We start from the raw sequence: 18,818 nt of genomic DNA, 5'->3' as shown, positions 1-18,818 counted from the left end.
TTTATAACTGTAGCATCATTGAAGAGGGTGTTATATTGTGATGATGTGAGTACCTCGGTCTACTAGTAACCGAGGTGCAAATCTATAAACTGAAGAATGCGAACAACACAAGAATGCAACACTTCAGCCATTTACAGCTGGCACCAAGAAGCTTCAACCTGGTACATTTCTAACGTTCAAATATCCCTTGACGGCCTCACAAAGCATCATGGAAACCCTGGACAACATCCTCGACAACGCTACAGACCCCACGACAGGAATCCTCCACGGTGCGGTTTTCATCGCCGTCGACAGATCAGGTATTATATTTAGTCCTATCCAACAGCCTTGAATATAAACTATACGTACCGAGGTATAATTCTTAAAACTTCTAGGAAAGACAATCTACAGCCGCGCCTCCGGGCAAGACCGGCTCGACATTGCTAGTGCAAAGCTCCTCCAGCTCGACTCGCTATACTGGATTGCGTCGATGACGAAACTCGTCACGGCTATTGCGGCTATGCAGTTAGTTGAAAAGGGTGTTTTGGATTTGGATGATGATGTGAAGGAGAAGGTCGAGGAGTTGAGGAGTGTCAAGGTTTTGAGAGCAATGAAGACTGGTAGGTACCGTGCATACTACTTTGCATTCGTCCCTTAATGTTTGTGCATGGGGAATTTCACCTATCTGATGATCATATGAAATACTGATACTATAATGGGATAGATTCCTCTTCGGGAAAAGATCACCCAGTGCTTGACCCTGTTGAAGGGAAGATTACACTGCGGTATGTCCTGGGTCTATGTATATATACCAAGTATGACTGACAAACGGCATCTAGACAACTCCTATGCCACACCTCAGGCTTCGTCTACGACTCCTCATCACCTCTACTCCAGAAATGGTCCAAGTCCCAGGGAAGATCAGCGTATACATTCAGCGGAAGCATGGTATGCACGCCCCTTTGAAAGATACCTAGAGCCTGGCAACAGAAATGCTAATCAATGAGCTCTACTGCGTGGTGTTATAGGATGGCTATACCCACCCATTACTCTTCCAACCCGGCACCTCATGGGGGTATGGAGCCGGGCTTGACTGGGCTGGCCAATTGGTTAGTCTTCCTGTCCTTCATTCTCTGCCTAATGAGGCCGTTTTGACAGATTTGTACAGATCGAACGCGTAACAGGCTCGCCGCTCTCAAAATACATGCAAGAAAACATCTTCTCCAAACTCGCTACCTCCTCAACAACATTCCATCATCCTTCCGATAACCGGGTTGCAACTCCTACTAATAGTACCCAGCCTCCTCTCCTCGAAATGGCCTATCGAGCTCCCGCCTCAAATACAAACAAGAGCACAACCACAACACCTGAACCACCCCTAACCCCAGCCCCCATAATCCTGCAGTACCCACTCAAACAGGATCTCGGCGGCATCGGTCTCTTCAGCACACCCGCCGACTTCACATCCCTCCTCTCTTCCCTCCTCCGCGGCGGGGACTCCCTATTCCGTCAGGGCAAGGAAAGCGTAAACCTCCTCTTCGCCCCGCAGTTAGGTCCGCAGTCCGAGTCCGCACAGGCACTCCCCAAAGGTTTGGGGCGGCAGATGAGGCGGATTTTGGGGGCATCGTCTACTGATACAGGTACTGTGGATCACGCTCTAGCCGGTACGGTGACGACGAGGGACATACCCGGCCGAAGAAGGGCAGGGAGTGTGAGTTGGAGTGGGTTGCCAAATTTGCATTGGGTGAGTTTATTGAATTACGCTGATGGGCAACAATGTTGGCTTGCGTGTGTGTTATCCGGCTCTGATTGATGCTAACTAACTGTACACCACAGTGGATCGATCGTGATACGGGCATTGCGGGTGCGCTGTTTACGCAGCTTATGCCTCCTGCAGATGCACGGGTTACAGAGCTTTTGATTGAGCTTGAGAGGGCACTTTATGGGGTGTTGGATGGGGGGATGAGAGGGGGTGTAAGGTTGTAGTGATATATACTCATTAGCCTAAGTTGCAGCGGCTGGGTATGTCTAATACTAATTGATCAAGACCGGTTCTGGTGTCGAGATCAGATACTCTAAACATTGCTCCTTCCTTGTCTCCCGTCCGAACAACTAAGGTCTAGTATTTCTCCTCCATGAAATACCACGGCTTTTTTGGTCCTGATCCACCATATTTCTGTCCCGGTAAACGCATCGGCACAGGAACTGTCCCGATGAAGATATCCAGAAGCCCTGTGCTCTCTTCTTTGGCTTTACTGTCAGAACCGCTTTCTACTCCCTTTCCCTTCACAGTCTGTGGGTGGTTTTCTGTTTCATCGTCGGTTTCGCTCTCCGTGGTGGAGTTTGAGCCTTCGCCTTTCTTCTTCTCTTTGAATACTGGAACCACAACCCCGCATTCCCAGTTTCGACAATTGAGCTTAGGTTGTTTTGTTGTGCGGTCGAAGACGAGACGGCCCCTGATGAAAAAAATAGCAGGTTAGGAGGTATAATTAGAAAAGTAAGAGGACGGAACATACCAAGCGCTCTCGGAGAGATTCGCACTTCCGACGTAGGCCCAACCAGGACACTCGGAATCGTCTGAGACGGAGACGGGCTCGTCAGGTTGCACATACAGAATCTGAATAATTCAGTAATTAGTATATCACAGAACCAACAGACGTTGTATAAGAAGATACCTTATTATGCATAACCAGCCCCTCTCTTACACTAACACAATCTCGCAGCACATCTTTCGGAAACTTGCCGTTATTAAACCACTTCGATTGGAAAGATATCGTGCCTCCTGCGTTTGGTCCACCCCTCGACCTGACAACTGTGTCATAGGATGGGAAATAGACTCGGACTCTATCTTTCCACTCGTCGGCAGTGGATGCTTGAATAAGACGGCGTGGATCAGAGAGGGATTTGGTAGGGAAAGCCTTTGCCGTTCGAAGGGTTAACTCGGTAAGGCCGTTATCTCCTGCGAATAATAATTTATGAGCTGGAACCGGGATTGGTGCGTGGGGAGGTGCTAACCTTGAGCGGCGAGGTATATGCACTTCATGAACTCGGGTGTGAGGGAGCCAAGCGAGGAGGTCTAATGCTATTAGTTCTATACTAGGTGTGAGGATTGTGATATTCGTACGTACCACGAAATCAAGATTAAGTGGCTTGTTAGTTTGCAAACCGAGAGATTCCACTGATCGGCCTAGCCCGCAGTAACCGGTCTGCTTCCATGAAGTTCCTGAATGCGAGCCACCACTGGGGAATGTTAGTATTCAATCGATAACTGATGTGTGGGACATACATGGTGTGAACAAATGCGAACGGCGCTGTGTTACTAAAGTCAAAGTCCTGTAACTTTGCAATGACGTTTTCGTGGAGGGTGGTAGCCCTGAGAAAGTAGACGAGATCGTTGTAGAAACTCGTTCTTGAATCGCCAGTTGTCGGACCACCTTTCCTGGGCAGGTCAATGAGAAAGGCACTCTGGGAAACGTTAGTCTGGTAACAATAAAGTCGTAGGCCTGCATACATTCTCCATGACGCCGCCGGCCTCTCCCCAGTCATACGGGATAAGATTCGCAGTTGGCACCACGATCCGGAGATAATTCGAATGGAAGAGTAGCATGAGTTTGGAATGCATGCAATTTACCTGGCCCTCCATTGGCGGGAAGCACAAACGCAGGGTTGTCATAGTTGCTGTTTCTGATGCATATTGTCGTTTCTTTTGAGTCAGAGTGGTCAAAATATAGACGCTTGAGGTCGAATCCGATAATTAACTTACTGTAGCATCATCCTTTGCTTGCATGACTAGTATGAATCGGCTCTTTTTTAAATTGACCTTGCCAAAAAGCCAGTCCATGTCCCACATAAAGGAACTCAAAACCGCCAGTTCAAGATCTGAGCTTTGCAGAACCTCATCGAGCCTGATATCGTCATCTGTTCTGGGTTTTCCGATTGCGAACGTCTTCTTAATCACCCCCGCAGGAAATTGAATATACGGCACAGACGATGGAGGTCCTGATTTAGCCTGTACACTGCTGGCGCTTTGCCGGGGTTCAGTCCGCGCCTGCTTCAGTTCACGTTGGTCAGGTGGAGGGGCGTCTTCAGCTTTTCTCTTTCCAAGACGTGCAAGGCGGTCCTCCTCCATCTTCTTGCGATCCAGCCCAAGGAAGCTTCCTTCGGTATTTTTAGGCTCGGTTTGGTTCTTCGTCTGGGCCTGATCTGAAACAGGGGCAGACGTGGACTCTGGCTTCGAAGGCGGCTCTTGCGCGCCAGATTCTTGCAATGACAGAGCGATGGCCCTTTTTAGATCTTCGTCACCGTCGTCTGCGATATCAACGACGCTTGCCTCGCGGCTGGCCTCTGAGCTAATGACTGATTTGGACTTGGGATGAATGGGTACCACATCTTCATCACTGTCACCTGTTAAATCAACAACCGATTTATTTTGGTTATTGGCTCTCTGAGCCGGCGACGCGGCGTCACCCAAGGAAGCAGCAATTGCTACTCTTAGGTCCTCGTCGTCAGAATCCATGTTCAATTGCACAGTCGAACGGGTATCAATAAAGTTTCGATGAGACTCAAAGCAGAGCGATGCTCTCTGACACTTGTGTTGATATACTAAGGGAGGGAATCTCGTAGCCGTGAATTGGTGTTGGATGTTTCGCCGAATCGCAAATAAACATCAACCCAGGAGTGAAGAACGCGACTCAACAGCGCGAACGAGATTGTTTACATCGAGTTAAAACAAACAGTATCGAGACCCGGCGCTAATATCAGCTCGGTGCCGATTATTCTTTGAATGAATGACATGTTGATGCGATGAGAGTAAGAAAAGGTGAAGAGACGGTCCCTACTCGCTGCATACACGTGACTCGCAGGGCTGTCACTCGCTGAGACAGAGGCCCCAGTGAATATGTAATGAATTAGTCCTGTATATTTTTGGAATATAGAAATAGCATAGATCTTTATTTATTGTTGGGGAATTCAATTGAATATGGCTTGTTTTGAGCTCTCGAAGACGCCTTATGATACTTTTAGATAGCATTGTAGGGGTATAGTTAAGAGGCATAGTTGCAGATAATGTGTAAACCAAAATATTCAGGACCAAGTATATTCAAAGCCCTAGTAGATAACAAAGTGTCTTTGAGCTCTAAATTAAAATTTGATACATTACTAGTACCGGCCATTGTTTGGGTTGAAAGAGCCGGAGACAAACACGCTCTCTTTGACTGTCACTAGACATCTATCGATGTACAAGTGCAGTTCTGAGCCCAACACAATCACACCTCCTAGTTTCCAGCGTCTTTTTCTCAAATTTTAACTTTCCTGGTTGCGGCTGAATCAAAAAGTTGACCGCATACCCCTACCATCAGATACTAAATGGCTAGAACCAAGCGAGCGCTTGTAAAAGCAAGCCCTGTCGCCGTGGATCGGCATGACCGTTTGAACCCAGGGAACCCCAGGTAAGCTGTGCTCTACCTGGAGCATCAGTGCGAGTTGCCACTAATTCTTTGCGAGTTGCAGTTTGGATATGCGTTTCTTTAAGCCAGTTTACAATGAAGCGGGAGAATATATCTGCCGATTTGAGGACCGCAGCGCGCAGCCTACTTATCACAACACAATCGTCTCAGAGGGACTCAAGTCTGCGAGGGGCGCACTCAGGGAGGGGGACCGGCGTATGAGTTGCTATCTTTATCGCCTTCCGCTCCATATCAGGTTCCGAATCTATGAAGAGCTGTTCAAACATGATGGCAGCCCACTGGAGATAGGAAGACTCAGGCATAACCGTGTCGCAAACCTGGCTATTCTAAGCGTTTCCCACATCATTTATCACGAGGCTTCAATAGCCCTATACCATTCTCTGAGCTACCGGAGGCTGTTTCTTCGAACTTTTGGCATGTATTCCGCAAGCCTCCTTACCCGTTTTCCCAGGCCCTTACCTTGCTGTAGTAACAAACAACATAATTGGGTCACATACTCATGCCGTAGCCACAGGATTGGATGGCATCGCCGGTTTGGATCAATTATGTTATTGCTTGGGTCAACCGACTTGAGAATGGCGTTACAGCGTCGCTGGTCGTTTATGGAGTTCATTTCCGCCTTGAAACATGACGGGCCTATTCACGTCTATAACCTCACTATCGTGGCCAGCAATAACTGGAGGGCGGCTAATTTTGACGAAGGTGTCTTGGTCAAGGCGTTATTCGGCGGAGCATTCGAATTTCTCGGGAAGCTGAATTTCAGAGGGTTTACTGAAGAGGAGCGTGAACGCCTGGCAAGGTTGATTGTTGGTCTCAAGCTCCCCGACGTCAAGTTTGATAAGCAGAAGAAGAAGATACAGGGAAACGGCTTCTGCATCTGGATATGTGAGTTTAACATTTCCCCCAACATTTGGTACCCTAGATGCATTGGAGAACCAGGTCTATAACGGCAAAGAATATGTCTCGGTCGACTTCGGCTGTTTCGAGCCCTAGCCCAACGACAAGCAGACGGTTTTCTTGCGGTGTTTTTGTGACAATGGCACTCGCTATCTGACGAGCATATAGCTGACCAACAATTTCATGACCAGGAACACGGCCCCCGAGAATAGAAGTCGCTGTCAGATCACTTAACGGAAGAAGACCATCATCTGCGAAGTCTGGAATCCTATGAGAACCCTCTGTGCCTGGGTTTTTGTTTTCCAATGGAACATGAAGCTAAGAGCGATTTAGCGCAGATCTGGTATCTGTGATTAAGTTACGAACCCAATGCCCAAGTCGCCCTTTTTGCGATATTGTGATCATGATTTTGTCACTGAATTTGACAGTCGTGACATCTGTCTGAATTCCCTTGATATCCCCGGATACTCGCTTGGTGGCTGCGGGGAATGGGAGGTCCAGACTGAGCTTAGAAATATCCGCCATGATTGTTCAATGTGAAGTAATTGAGGACAGTATTAATTAAATCCTTTTTCACTTTGATAGAACATGTAAAGACCAGAGATGGGAGTAAATAATCAAGCGCTTGTCATGGTTGACACTGACACGAGGAGTAATTGTATAGTGGAGATGTGTGTGAGGCGGTGAGTCTATCAGTGCAACTCCAAGGCAGAATCTCACCGCCGCCTGAATTTTTTTAGATCCCACTCGACATCACCAACAACCTGATGACATTTACTCCGCATTTTTCGGTTGCTCTTCGGATCTGAGAAAGGCTACGGTATCGCAATGCCGAAGTTTGTTCCCCGCCAAAGAAAGCAGAGGCATCGGCAGCAGCAGCAGGCTGCGGATACTGCGACCGATACCAATGCGGCGGAGATAGCGCCGCTCTCGAAGAGCGAGAAGGAGGCCAGGAAGGAGAAACTCCGCGAAGAATTGCGAGCGCAGCATCCGAAGATATCTGCTAAGAAGCAGAAACGCTTGGATAAATACATTGTGTGTTTTGCCTACTAAATGTTTCAACGCCAGTTTTAACCCTGTTTAGGACAATAAACTCAAGAAAGAAGAAAACACTGCGCTGCTCAAGAAACTTGCAGAGTCAAGAGTTGAAGTCACCGGTCTTCAGAGTTCGAAAGAGCTTGGAAAGCGGAAGAGGGATGATGATGATGGACCTCCGAGACAGAAAGTGGATGTATCCGACGGTCGCAATGAGCCAGAGTGGTCCAGTGACGAGTCGGACGATGGATTACCCCGGACAAAAACGGAACCCATTGGGAAAACAGCGGGCTTGGGAGATCAAGGGTCGTCGAATGTGATGAATGGTATCGGTTTAAAACGTCCTCTCGAACTTGGACCGGATGGTTTCCCGATTCTCAAAAAGCGAAAGCGCGCACCAAAACCAACCCCGACAGCTACGTTAAATGAAGTACCATGGGAAGGATTCGGCTCAGAAGATGAGACAAAGGGTGACCATTATGGGTCTGTTGACGAGCCGGAAAGTGAGGGGAAAGGAGAGGATTCAGGCTCTGAGGGCGAATCGGACGATTCAACGACTCAAGAAAGTGACGATAGTGACAGCGAGGATGGGGACAAGGATGATGAAGAAGAAGAAGATGATGAAGACGAGGATGAGGATGAGGATGAGGATGAGGACAAAGATGAGGACGAGGAGGAAAGTACCGTTGACGGAAGCATCAAGCCCCGGCAGTCCGCCTTCAAGTCATGGGCCCGACAACAGATCAATGATGTTGTGGGCTTCACGCCTGCAACCGGCCCAATAACCTCCGAACCACAACCAGACATACCGGAATCCGCGTTGCCGGTCAGGGATAGGGCTGCGGAGGAGGAACCATTACCTCTGGAACTTCAGGTTACCGAAGGCAATCCTTATCGGAAGGCCTTTAGTGTTCAGGTTGATCGCCCCGAGGAAGTTCAGGAGGCGCGTCTCAAGCTACCTGTCGTCGGAGAGGAACAAAAGATTATGGAAGCAATCCACAACAACTCAGCCATCGTAATTTGGGGAGCTACTGGAAGTGGTAAAACCACGCAACTTCCCCAATTTCTGTTCGAAGCCGGTTACGGTAATCCTGAGAGCGGAAACCCTGGCATGATCGGAGTCACTCAGCCCCGTCGAGTTGCTGCAGTAAGTATGGCAAAGCGTGTGGGCGATGAGCTGGGCCAGTTTTCGTCCCAAGTGTCCTACCAAATCCGGTTTGAGAGCACCGCTACTAGCAAGACCGCGGTCAAGTTCATGACCGATGGTATTCTTATTCGAGAAATCGCCGAAGACTTTTCTCTCAGCAAGTACTCCATCATTGTGATTGACGAAGCCCACGAGCGTAGCGTCAACACCGACATCCTTATTGGTATGGTCAGCCGCATTGTTGACCTGCGCAAAAACTTGAGCGAGGAGGACCCTTCAGTCAAACCTTTGAAACTCGTGGTCATGTCTGCAACCCTGCGCATTTCGGACTTCACGCAAAATGCGAGTCTTTTCCGCCAGGGCCCACCGCCTCTAGTACAAGCAGAAGGCCGCCAATACCCCGTCTCGGTTCACTTTGCCCGGCGGACGCATCGTGATTACGTCGAAGAAGCTTTCAAAAAGGTTTCTAGAGGCCACCGCAAGCTTCCTCCAGGGGCTATACTTGTGTTTTTGACTGGTCAAAACGAGATCAGACAGCTTTCCCAGCGTTTGAAGCAGGCCTTTAAACCCACACAGCGAGGAGAAGTGGCTCGAGCCAAAGTCCAAATATCCGCAAATGAGGCACCACTAGAGGCAGAGGATTTAGAAATAGGTGAAGTTGATGTCTCTAACACCGCCGACTACGAGGACGACGATAGCGACCTCGAGATTACTGGTCTCGACGACCACGAGGAAGATGAAGAATTCGATGTAGGAGAAGAAGGCGAGGAGGCGATGGATTCGTCCACGAAAGTCCACGTACTGCCGTTGTACTCGCAACTTCCCACCAAAGAGCAACTTCGAGTCTTCGAGCCGCCTCCGGAGGGCTCACGGCTGATCGTTTTAGCAACCAACGTGGCTGAAACCAGTCTTACCATCCCAGGTGTCCGGTATGTGTTCGATTGCGGCCGAGCTAAGGAGAAACAATACGACTTGGAAACGGGCGTGCAGAAATTCCAAATCGACTGGATCAGTAAGGCCAGCGCAAGCCAGCGAGCTGGACGTGCTGGTAGAACAGGGCCCGGTCACTGCTACCGATTATATTCTTCCGCGATATACGAGGGCGAGTTCGCCGAATACACAGACCCGGAGATCCTGCGGACACCCATTGAAGGAGTTGTCCTGCAGATGAAGAGCATGGGTCTCCACAATGTCATCAATTTCCCATTCCCCACACCTCCCAGTCGTCAGGGCATCACAAAGGCCGAGAAGCTCCTAAAGAACCTAGGTGCTCTCTCCGCCGACGGCAAGATTACGCATATCGGAAACAGCCTATCTACATACCCTCTCTCGCCTAGGTTCGGCAAGATGGTATTCGTCGGCCACCAACACGGTTGCATGCCCTATGTCATTGCGCTTGTCGCCGCTCTGGCTGTCGGAGATCTTTTCGTTCCGGAGAATCAGATCGACCCAGTAGGCAACGAGTCAACACAGGACAATGGAGTTTACAGAAACTCAGACCGTCTCGAGGATACCGCTCGAGAAAAGCGCCACAAAGACTACGCGCGAGCTCGCCGTCTCTTCAGCAAACACGACGACAACTCCGACGCACTTAAATATCTCTCTGCGATTTGCGCTTACGGGTACGCTTCGGACGGTGACTCTTTCTGTGAAAAAATGTTCCTACGCGCCAAAGCACTCAAAGAAGCAACGCAACTGAGGCGCCAGCTCACCGATATTGTACGAAACAACAACCCCGGCTTCATTGAGGCCTACCAGCCGCGATTACCGGAGCCAACAGAGAAACAAGTCAAGGCGCTCAAGCAGATCGTAACAGCAGGGTTCATCGACAATGTTGCGATCCGGGCAGATCTCGCACCAGTTCCCCCGGAGATGCAACGCACGCCGAAGCGCGCAATCGACATGCCGTATCTCACGCTCTTCAGATCACGAGACGGGCCTGCGAAAGAGTTAAACGAAAAGGCTGTCTTCGTTCATCCAACGTCTGTGATCGCGAAGCTTTCACCGAAGGAAATGCCTCAGTACATTATATTCTCCCATCTGCAGCAGTCAGTGCCCTCAGTCGTGGCGGGAGATGCTCCCAAAATCAGGATGTACCCACTAGTCACCCCCAGTGGGCTTCAGCTGTCAGCATTAGCTCACGGTACGCCGCTTATCGAGTACGGCAAGCCGATTGGGAAGATCGAGCAGTTGGATGGCGTGCCTGAGCGACGTGCCTGCTTTGTCATTCCATCGTTGGTAGGCGAAGTGGGAAGCACGGGATGGCCGCTACCAGCAAAGAAGGTGATCCAAAAGAAGGATCTGAAGCAGGGTTGGATTATTGAAAAGTTTATTACATAGAACAATACCCGCTATATACGAAGATAAAGCAATGCATGAATATTGCGAAGATGACCAAACATTAATCATATCCAGTCCCTAAATACCTTACCCACCCATGCATACAATAAAAAACCCAACGCCCAGCATGCAAAGCTATCAGTTTAAAAGAGAAAAGAACAGTATAACGGATAGGAGAAACCTCAGCTAGTCTCTGTCCCTCTCCCTCTCCCTTTCCTTCTCCCTCCTCTTGTCAATCTCCCCCCTCGCACTCACAGGCTCACCACTAGCATCTTCCCTAATCCCCAGGGCCCTCCTCAATCGCTCACTCTCTGCAATCTTCGCCTCCGCAAGCTCATGAACCTGATAAGCCTTGAAGCCCCTTTTGCCATCCCTCTTTCCCTTCCCATCTCTCTCCCCGCGCCCACTTTGCCTCCTCTCCTCCATTTCCTTCACCAACTTCTCCCTCAACTCCTCACACCGCTCGTCAATCTCCTCTTCACTGAGCGCCTTTTCGCCCTCTTCACCCTTTCCCTCTTCAACACGCTCATTCGCATCTTCTAACCGCTCCCGCTCCTCAAGTACCTTCACCTCAATCTCCCGCTTCTGTTCATGCTCCAAGATCGCTTTATCCGGCTGACGCTGTTTGAACCCTGAGCCGCCCTCAGGCCCACCTGACGAGGAAGGTGGTGGGTAGGGGGCTCCCGAGCCGAAGTTTCGGGGTCGCAGGAAGGCGTGGTTTTTCTGGACGTAGCCCGATGTTCCGCTACCGCGCGGGGTTGAGAGGCCGACGTTCGAGGACATTGGGGTTTTTTTCCCTTCCCTTTGAGTTTTGTTTGGCAGCTTTGGACCCCAGAGTTGGTGAGGGGTTGTAGGATCGCAGGTTCTGTGTGGAGTCCGTGGATTTATTGGTTATCGCTCGGTAGCGTAGATACCTTGCTGTATGATGAGATATAGAAGGTGCAGCTTGCGACTGAACAGCTAGTTGTAGTGGTGGTTGGTTGTATGCTTGTAGTTCTGACGGAACGAATCTTAAGTTCTGCGGGCTAGAAACAGATACCTACCTGCAGGTATGTCACGTGATCCAGAGTAACCAAAATTAATTGAGCCTGTATATGCTGGGTAATGCTTGCTTTCAATACTATGAGCCACTTTTGCTTACAATGAAAGCAGTTTGGCAAAGTGCTACTATAGTTTAATTATACCTAAAAGGCACCCACTATCAAGTGCCCCAGCCTAACTACAAGTAACTACATACACCACGAAGCAAATTCATCATACCCAGTAAAGCAAAGTAATTAACACTTTTCACCCAGCTGATTGTCGTTATCTGCTGAAGGCTCCCTATGTTCAAAGGTCCCATTTGCAAGCCCGCGAGGTCATTCATGTCAAGCGCAATAATTCCCATCCCAGACGCCGACCCTTCATATTTGGACAGAAGAAAAACAGAACCATCGACAGTAATAAGGACGTCTCCTCGTTCTCCATAACATCAAATCAATGAACAAGAAAAGAATCCATCCACAAATTAAAACTTGTAAAACGTGTTGAGCAAGGATACTTTAAGATAAAAAAGATAAATCTCAATCTGTACTCCGGCCATGCCCATGTATTCAGACTCTGCGCCACTAAGCCGCGAGGGGGAAAAAGTCGAAAATATAAAGAGAAGTACACCTCTTTATGTATGTGCCCACATTAAAAATAATTATATCAATCTGGAAACAACGAAGTTAAGTAGTGAGTAGGATAAAAATATGTCGGAAGAAGAGAACGCCCGGGCTCAATGAAGAGTGGGCGTGACCTCCGCTGATGCAGAGGCAGACAAAGAGGCGGTGTTTTCGCCATTGCCTTGGTTGTCCGCCGGTGGCGGAGTGGGCGGCGTTGTGATGAAGCGATCCTCCACTGAGCGCTTAATTGGCTGCGGCGAGGATTTGTGAGAATTGGGGGGTGTGGTGGATGCATGGTTTGAAGCAGGGACAGCCGGATTCGGGGCCGGACTCGATTCTCCGATGAATTTCTCAATTGCCGCGAGTTGCTTGCTACAGTTATTGTTGGATTTCTTCAATTGCGGCAGCAGAGGCTTGATGCGCTCCACGAGCGCGGCTCGTTCCACACCCTTAAGGTGACCAAGGACTTTTTCTGCAAGGTTATTAGACAACATGATTTTCCGGAAGTAGATAGAAAAACTTACGAAACACATAGTTCCCGTACTGGTCTGCCATCAACCCAATGAGATGGTCATCACCACCGCCTGCCTCGGTTGCCAACTTTGCGATGATTTCCCGACGTTGGGTTTCGTTACCATAGTCGATGCTTTTCTCCACGACGTTGCTTGCGAACTTGTGCTTCGAATGCCAGAGGAGTTTTCGCTTAACCACATCGATCATGGCGGCCCGGTCACCTTCGTCGCCTTGTTGAATGACATGTTGAATCACATAGTTTCCGTATTGATCCTCAATTAGCCTTGGAGCGCAGGCATGAAGCTCGGATAGTATGGATCGACGGTCTTCTTCTTCGCAGTTCTCGAGCATCCGCTGGATAACGCGGCACCCATAGGTATGCTTCGCCTGCTTTTCCACCTGTCCCCTGAACGCGCGGACCACAAACTTGGTGTATTGAGAGGGAACTTTCTCAATGGCTTTTTGGATGACGTGATTCCCATTATTGTTCTCAACACACTCGACAACGCGTGGTTCGAGCTCCTTGACCAAAGAAATTTGTTGGTCGGTGAGGACATGCTCCAAAGCCTATGCACAGTCAGTTTAAGCTTACATTATGGAATGGCGGAAAACACACCTTTTGGACCACGCGACACCCATAAGGATTCACAGACAAAGTAAAGAAGTTTCCCTTCATTTGACTGGCTAGGGACTTCTTTTGCGCCTGGCTGCCATGTTCGAACATTTTTTGGACAACATAGTTCCCAAAAATATCCATGGCCAGCGGGAGAATTTCGGGTATAATTTCCTGATAAACATGTTCCTTTTCGTCGCTGTTGGCGGTCTCCAACCTCTGTTGAAGGAACCGAGAGCCATACTGGTCCCCGCTAAACTCTACAATATGACCATATGCCTCCTGTATTCGTTAGTGACGAGCTCAGTGAACGTATAGGTTGGGGTCATACGGATACCTTGAGTTCAAACTTCCTGGTTTTCTGTTGTACCCTAAAGTCTGCCATTCTAGGCGAAATTGTGGCCTGATTGGTTGACAGGTCACGTGGCGGTTGGCGGTTGGCAAGGGCTACAGCCTGTGCAACAGGATACATAGTTGCTAAAGCAGTCTGTGGTTGATAACCATAGTCGTATCCCGGAGAAAATTGTTGCTGACGTGCCATCACATTTGGCACTTGGTAGGAGGTCTCCATAGACCGATTGTTTCGCAATCTACCCTGTAATCCTGCGATCTGACCATCAGGGGAATTGTTTCTCAGCGTACTTCGATAAGGACCGCCAGAGTTAGGCCCTGCCGCATTGTAGGAGCTGTCCAGCGGATACTCAGTGGATGGAACCAGGTCTGATTCTCTGAAATGCGGTGAACGCCCTGTTTGATAAGTCATGCCGTGATTGTGAGCAGGACCTTCGGCACCGATGTTTTGCATGGCTTGGTAGCCATCCTGATCGTTTAGGCTCTGGTATCTCAGCCGATTTATCGAGCTATCCAATGATGCGTGAGACACATAGGGTGGTCGGTTTACAGCACTGTGTGTCTCGTTCAGTTGGAGTCTCTCAATGGCTGCGTTGACATTCGCAGATTCACTACCATAACGGCCACTAAACTGAGTTTCCGAGTGATATGAGGGAAAGGCAGAATGAGCAGGTCTCTGAGGAACAAATGAAGCCGAGTTATGAGATGAGTGAGCGTAACCATTGCGAGTATTGCGCGGTTCCATACCCTCCGACAGTGCCTGAGACACGGAGGGGATATTGATTGACGCGATGTGTTCGGGCCTTGTGCTATCCAGCGGACTTGCGTATCCGGACTGGGTCTGATAACCAGCTGTAACAGGAGCTGCAGCGTATCCGGCGTTCCTCCTGTCATTATTCCTGTATACAGGTCGGCTTCCCATGACATTCGCTTCGCCAGCAGGGGAAATCCGTTCCGGGCCAGAATCTAAGTAAGTCATTTGACCCGTACCAGGCGATGGCCCTGACCCGGAGGTGGGCTGTGCAAAGTAATTCGAAGCGTCGTTGCCATTCGACATGGCAGCAATGCTGTGATCAGTAGAGCGAGTTTGGACAGAAGATGTAGTCATCCCATTGCCCTGTCCTCTCGATGGCCAAGGGACATTTCGATGGGCGTTCCAGCCATCAGACTCGGAGGAGGCTAATAAGGAGCTTGATCCAGATACACCCTGCAGTGTTGGATGGCCTGCGGAATCTAGGGAGAGGTATTTGTGTGAGTGGACAGCTCCGTGGATGAATACAAGAAGTCGGGGGTACGTACCATCTAGACTATCCTTCCAGAGTGTGCTCATACTCCAGTTCGGATTACCGCTCAAACCGCTGCCAATACTCCCGTGAGTCCCTCGTGTTCGCTCAGCGAAACTGGAAGGCTGCATATTAGAACCGTTGGATTGGGCCTAGAATGCATTAGTTCACTGAATAAATAGACCTTTGCCAACGCCGTAACTCACTTTTCGTGAATGCCCTGCAATAACTGTCATTTCTTCACCGCACACTCAAGTATTACCACGTATATATTCGCTTATTGAGGGATTATACAACAACTTTGTATGTATACACAACTCTCCGTATACTTTAATTCGGTGTGACGAAGTCCTTTATTGCAAAACGAAGACTTTATACGCGGTGTAATTGCACGAGGTCCCTAAGGAAATGACAAGCTGTACGAGTGTCAGTCATGGAAACAAGCACGAGTCTCGCATCGACGCAGAGAAAGGGAGGGTGGAAGCTCACCAAGCAACGGGTCCCCAAGCGAAGGGATAGGTGTGTAGGGAGGGAAAGGTCCGAGGAACCGATTATGTTTTGATCCAAACCGACGTCGAGCAACGTCCGATGGGGATTGAAGGGGTGACGGAAGGGAGGGTGAGCGGCAAGCGGAAAAAAAAGAAAGAAGTGAAAATTGTTAAACAGAGGAGTATAAACGCGAAAAACGCAAGGCGGCGTTAATCTCTCCCTTTTTGTTGCAAGCCCAAGGCGCAGCAAATAGCCGTAGGCGAATTGTGTTGTCGAAGGATAACCGCAACTTTACCACGCTCCGTACATGCTCAGCAAAGCTCGAACTTCGCAGGGCGCCGTCATACGATTGTAGGGAAAAGAGTAGCGGATGGAAAAAATGATGCGGGTCTGTTTTTTCGACAAACGCTTAAAGCTTGAACGGGTCGTAGCGGCAAGGGGGAGAGGGGAAGGGTTAAGTGAGATTGCAGCTGGTATGGAAGGGGAATGTGCCTGTTGCGCAAATGGAGAAGCGATCCGACGTGATTAGTGGAGCGTCGAAGAGTAGGAATGCGGACGAGAGACAAAGCACGGCATTAACGTCGAGCAGCTGTGACACAGGCGAAAGCAAGCATGACACCCAGAACGGCTGGCTGGGGTTGATAGATTGACCTTGATGGCAGATGTCCCGTCTTCGAGTTGAAGCGTCTGAGCAAGGGATGCGGGGATGGAACCGGTCGGCGAGCCGAGAGTTGTGTAAGAATATATCGACTAAACTAAGCGGCAGAGAGAGGTGGATGCGAGGCTCTAGGCAGGGCGTGCGAGGCAAGGTAGAAATTGTGGTGGAGGCGGAAAGGTAGCACAGAAGCAGCGATAAAAAAAGAGCCCGAGGCGAAGAGATTGAAGAAGAGAAAGGCAGACCAGTGACTAGGTAGAGAACGGAGACTAAAAAAATTAATATTTAAAGGAAGAAAAAGAAAATACTAATTCTCTGACCGCAGGAGCCAAAGTGATGAATATGATGGATGGTGAAGAGGGCAAGTGAGCGATAGATAAGCTTGTTGAGGCCGAGCTGGAAAAAAGATGCTGCGGGAAATCTTTAAGTAAGGCTAGGCTAAGGCTTAAGCTCTGGCAGGTACCACTTTCCGTCTCTCACGCCAGATCCGGCCACTTCGATTCTGGGGAAGCGCCAATTCACCTTCGGTCACGCCTGCTGCGGCCTGTTGGATCGAGCACTTACGATTCGTCGCTTTTGGCTGCTGGGACAGTCGGATGTGTTTGACTTCAATCTGCGACGGCTCGTATGTTAACTTGACCATGTCTCGCTTGCGTCATCTTCACACACCACTTTTCCGATGGGCAGGGCACCACTCCTCTCCTGACCCAAACAACCCGAGAACGAGGCGACGACAATCGCATTGTCAAAACTTTCTGTAGTCTAAGATAGTCCGTTACATTCGGGCGCTACGCCCACCTCGAAGTCATGGGCAGGAGTGTCATAGGACCGTTCACCATCATTTGCCATTTGCGCGCTAGCTTCAAGATCAGAGCAAGCAACTAAGCCCGGCCAACTGGATCCACTAGTTTAGCCTGACAACCTGAGTGCGACTGCCAGTGCCGACCACTCAACACCGGCTCATCTGAGTTTTTGTTTCAGTCACTGCGATGAGACTTGACGGTTGACCTACTACTGACAATGGAAACAAATTCTATCAGCAGTCGACTTCGGATCCTCCACACTAAAGTCCACTCCCTGCTTCTGAGTTCTGGGTACCTGCCCCGCGTACTGATCGAGGTTGTTTCTTGCTTACTATCAGACTAACAGACCCTTATGATGACATACACCCGGACACGCACGGTGCGCTTCCGCTACTCCTCCTCCAACTAGTACACATCCCTTACATCTTTATAATTGCGGTCTGCTCTTTTTATTCATGTGGACATCAAGGGCCCATTCGCTCCATGGTAGCCAGTAATTATGGTGCGGTGGCCTACTTCCGCGGGCTATACTAACGCTACGCGACATCCCACCAAGATCAATATGACGGCATAGATGACCTCGAGTCCAGGAATGGGAAATTCAGGTTCATTGGGCTATGTCTAAGAGTAGATAGTTCCCGCCCAGCCCTTTGCCCCCCTTACCTAACCCCGTAGTAGACGATCCATACCTCCAGAATCGACGGGAATGCCTCGGTAATGTTCAGATTGCTTCAAGTACGTTGATACAGGGTACTCACTACACAGAAACCAAAGCACAAGGTCCTGTGTCAGACTTTGTACCAGTCCTCCAATCTCGAAATGACAAGGGTGTATGGCCTGGCTAAAGTGTGGCTGCCGAAGGTTAGATTCTCTCCATATGGATATGTATTTAATGACGTGCTGGAGATTCTGTCATTATTCCATAGAATGGGCAATGGTAACATAGATCCAGTATATAAAGTTGCACGGATCCATTCCATATTCCCTGCTTATATGAGAAACAGTCCCTTGGGAGCAGCTCTTCTAATAGTAGATGACCGCCCGTCCACATGACGACATTGTCATAATAGTCCCCGCCAGTCCTCGAGTACCAACCAGCCTTCTCATCGAATATGCCCACCATCTACATAGCAAGCTATACCTAGTTCTTTTGAACGTAGGAACAGGGAAATACTTAAAACAAACTCTTTATAGAATATGTAATTGAAGGCGTCTAGTGATCGATACTGGCAAGTAACAGATGGTTGTTGAAGGCAAAGGATTCTAGTAAAGCAGGTACATACCCTGATCCCTTCTTTCCTTTACCAACAGCGCCCGTGGGTGGAACGAATATATATATTCATTGGGACAATCTCGAAACTCTGTATCGGTAGTAAATCATGCAACTTAGAAGACTGGGTGAGTTAAATTCATTCTAAACCCAATACTAGCAACGCGTTGGATATATATACTTTGCAAGCAACACAAAACTGCGCGCCGAAGGCTGCTTGGTACTTTTGGGAAGACAATCATGTCTAATGAAGATGTCTGAATGCACGACAATATGTGCCAGCTTTGGAATGCCGTACTGGGATATTACTGTGCCCGATTAACGGGGAAAAT

General features: G+C 49.2%; 6 protein-coding genes across 6 annotated transcripts; 2 read left to right on the top strand and 4 right to left on the bottom strand.

Annotated features, from left to right (window-relative positions):
- Positions 1-208: 208 nt before the first annotated feature.
- Positions 209-1,965, top strand: APUU_10698A (serine hydrolase domain-containing protein; the record flags this gene model as incomplete). Its single annotated transcript, XM_041703684.1, has 7 exons — positions 209-299; positions 375-599; positions 704-764; positions 819-927; positions 1,008-1,088; positions 1,148-1,723; positions 1,816-1,965. 7 exons carry the CDS (start codon positions 209-211, stop codon positions 1,963-1,965), a joined length of 1,293 nt encoding a protein of 430 aa, XP_041550064.1.
- Positions 1,966-2,098: 133 nt separating this feature from the next.
- Positions 2,099-4,495, bottom strand: APUU_10697S (uncharacterized protein; the record flags this gene model as incomplete). The annotated part of the gene is made up of 8 exons (XM_041703673.1): positions 2,099-2,435; positions 2,496-2,596; positions 2,655-2,938; positions 2,995-3,055; positions 3,108-3,219; positions 3,266-3,444; positions 3,491-3,682; positions 3,743-4,495. 8 exons carry the CDS (start codon positions 4,493-4,495, stop codon positions 2,099-2,101), a joined length of 2,019 nt encoding a protein of 672 aa, XP_041550063.1.
- A 1,867-nt stretch (positions 4,496-6,362) lies between these two features.
- Positions 6,363-6,866, bottom strand: APUU_10696S (uncharacterized protein; the record flags this gene model as incomplete). Its single annotated transcript, XM_041703662.1, has 2 exons — positions 6,363-6,659; positions 6,708-6,866. The coding sequence occupies 2 exons, from the start codon at positions 6,864-6,866 to the stop codon at positions 6,363-6,365; spliced, it is 456 nt and encodes a 151-aa protein (XP_041550062.1).
- A 303-nt stretch (positions 6,867-7,169) lies between these two features.
- On the top strand, positions 7,170-10,863 carry ECM16 (ATP-dependent RNA helicase ECM16; the record flags this gene model as incomplete). The annotated part of the gene is made up of 2 exons (XM_041703651.1): positions 7,170-7,376; positions 7,426-10,863. The coding sequence occupies 2 exons, from the start codon at positions 7,170-7,172 to the stop codon at positions 10,861-10,863; spliced, it is 3,645 nt and encodes a 1,214-aa protein (XP_041550061.1).
- A 186-nt stretch (positions 10,864-11,049) lies between these two features.
- cwc21 (U2-type spliceosomal complex subunit CWC21) lies at positions 11,050-11,646 on the bottom strand (the record flags this gene model as incomplete). Its single annotated transcript, XM_041703640.1, has 1 exon — positions 11,050-11,646. One exon carries the CDS (start codon positions 11,644-11,646, stop codon positions 11,050-11,052), a length of 597 nt encoding a protein of 198 aa, XP_041550060.1.
- Positions 11,647-12,622: 976 nt separating this feature from the next.
- On the bottom strand, positions 12,623-15,505 carry PUF3 (mRNA-binding protein PUF3; the record flags this gene model as incomplete). Its single annotated transcript, XM_041703629.1, has 6 exons — positions 12,623-12,981; positions 13,034-13,589; positions 13,639-13,917; positions 13,973-15,219; positions 15,286-15,421; positions 15,476-15,505. The coding sequence occupies 6 exons, from the start codon at positions 15,503-15,505 to the stop codon at positions 12,623-12,625; spliced, it is 2,607 nt and encodes an 868-aa protein (XP_041550059.1).
- Between the last annotated feature and the right edge of the window lie 3,313 nt (positions 15,506-18,818).

This window comes from Aspergillus puulaauensis, chromosome 1, assembly GCF_016861865.1.
Source record: "Aspergillus puulaauensis MK2 DNA, chromosome 1, nearly complete sequence".
NCBI lineage: Eukaryota > Fungi > Ascomycota > Eurotiomycetes > Eurotiales > Aspergillaceae > Aspergillus > Aspergillus puulaauensis.
This window is presented reverse-complemented; position numbering and strand designations above follow the sequence as displayed.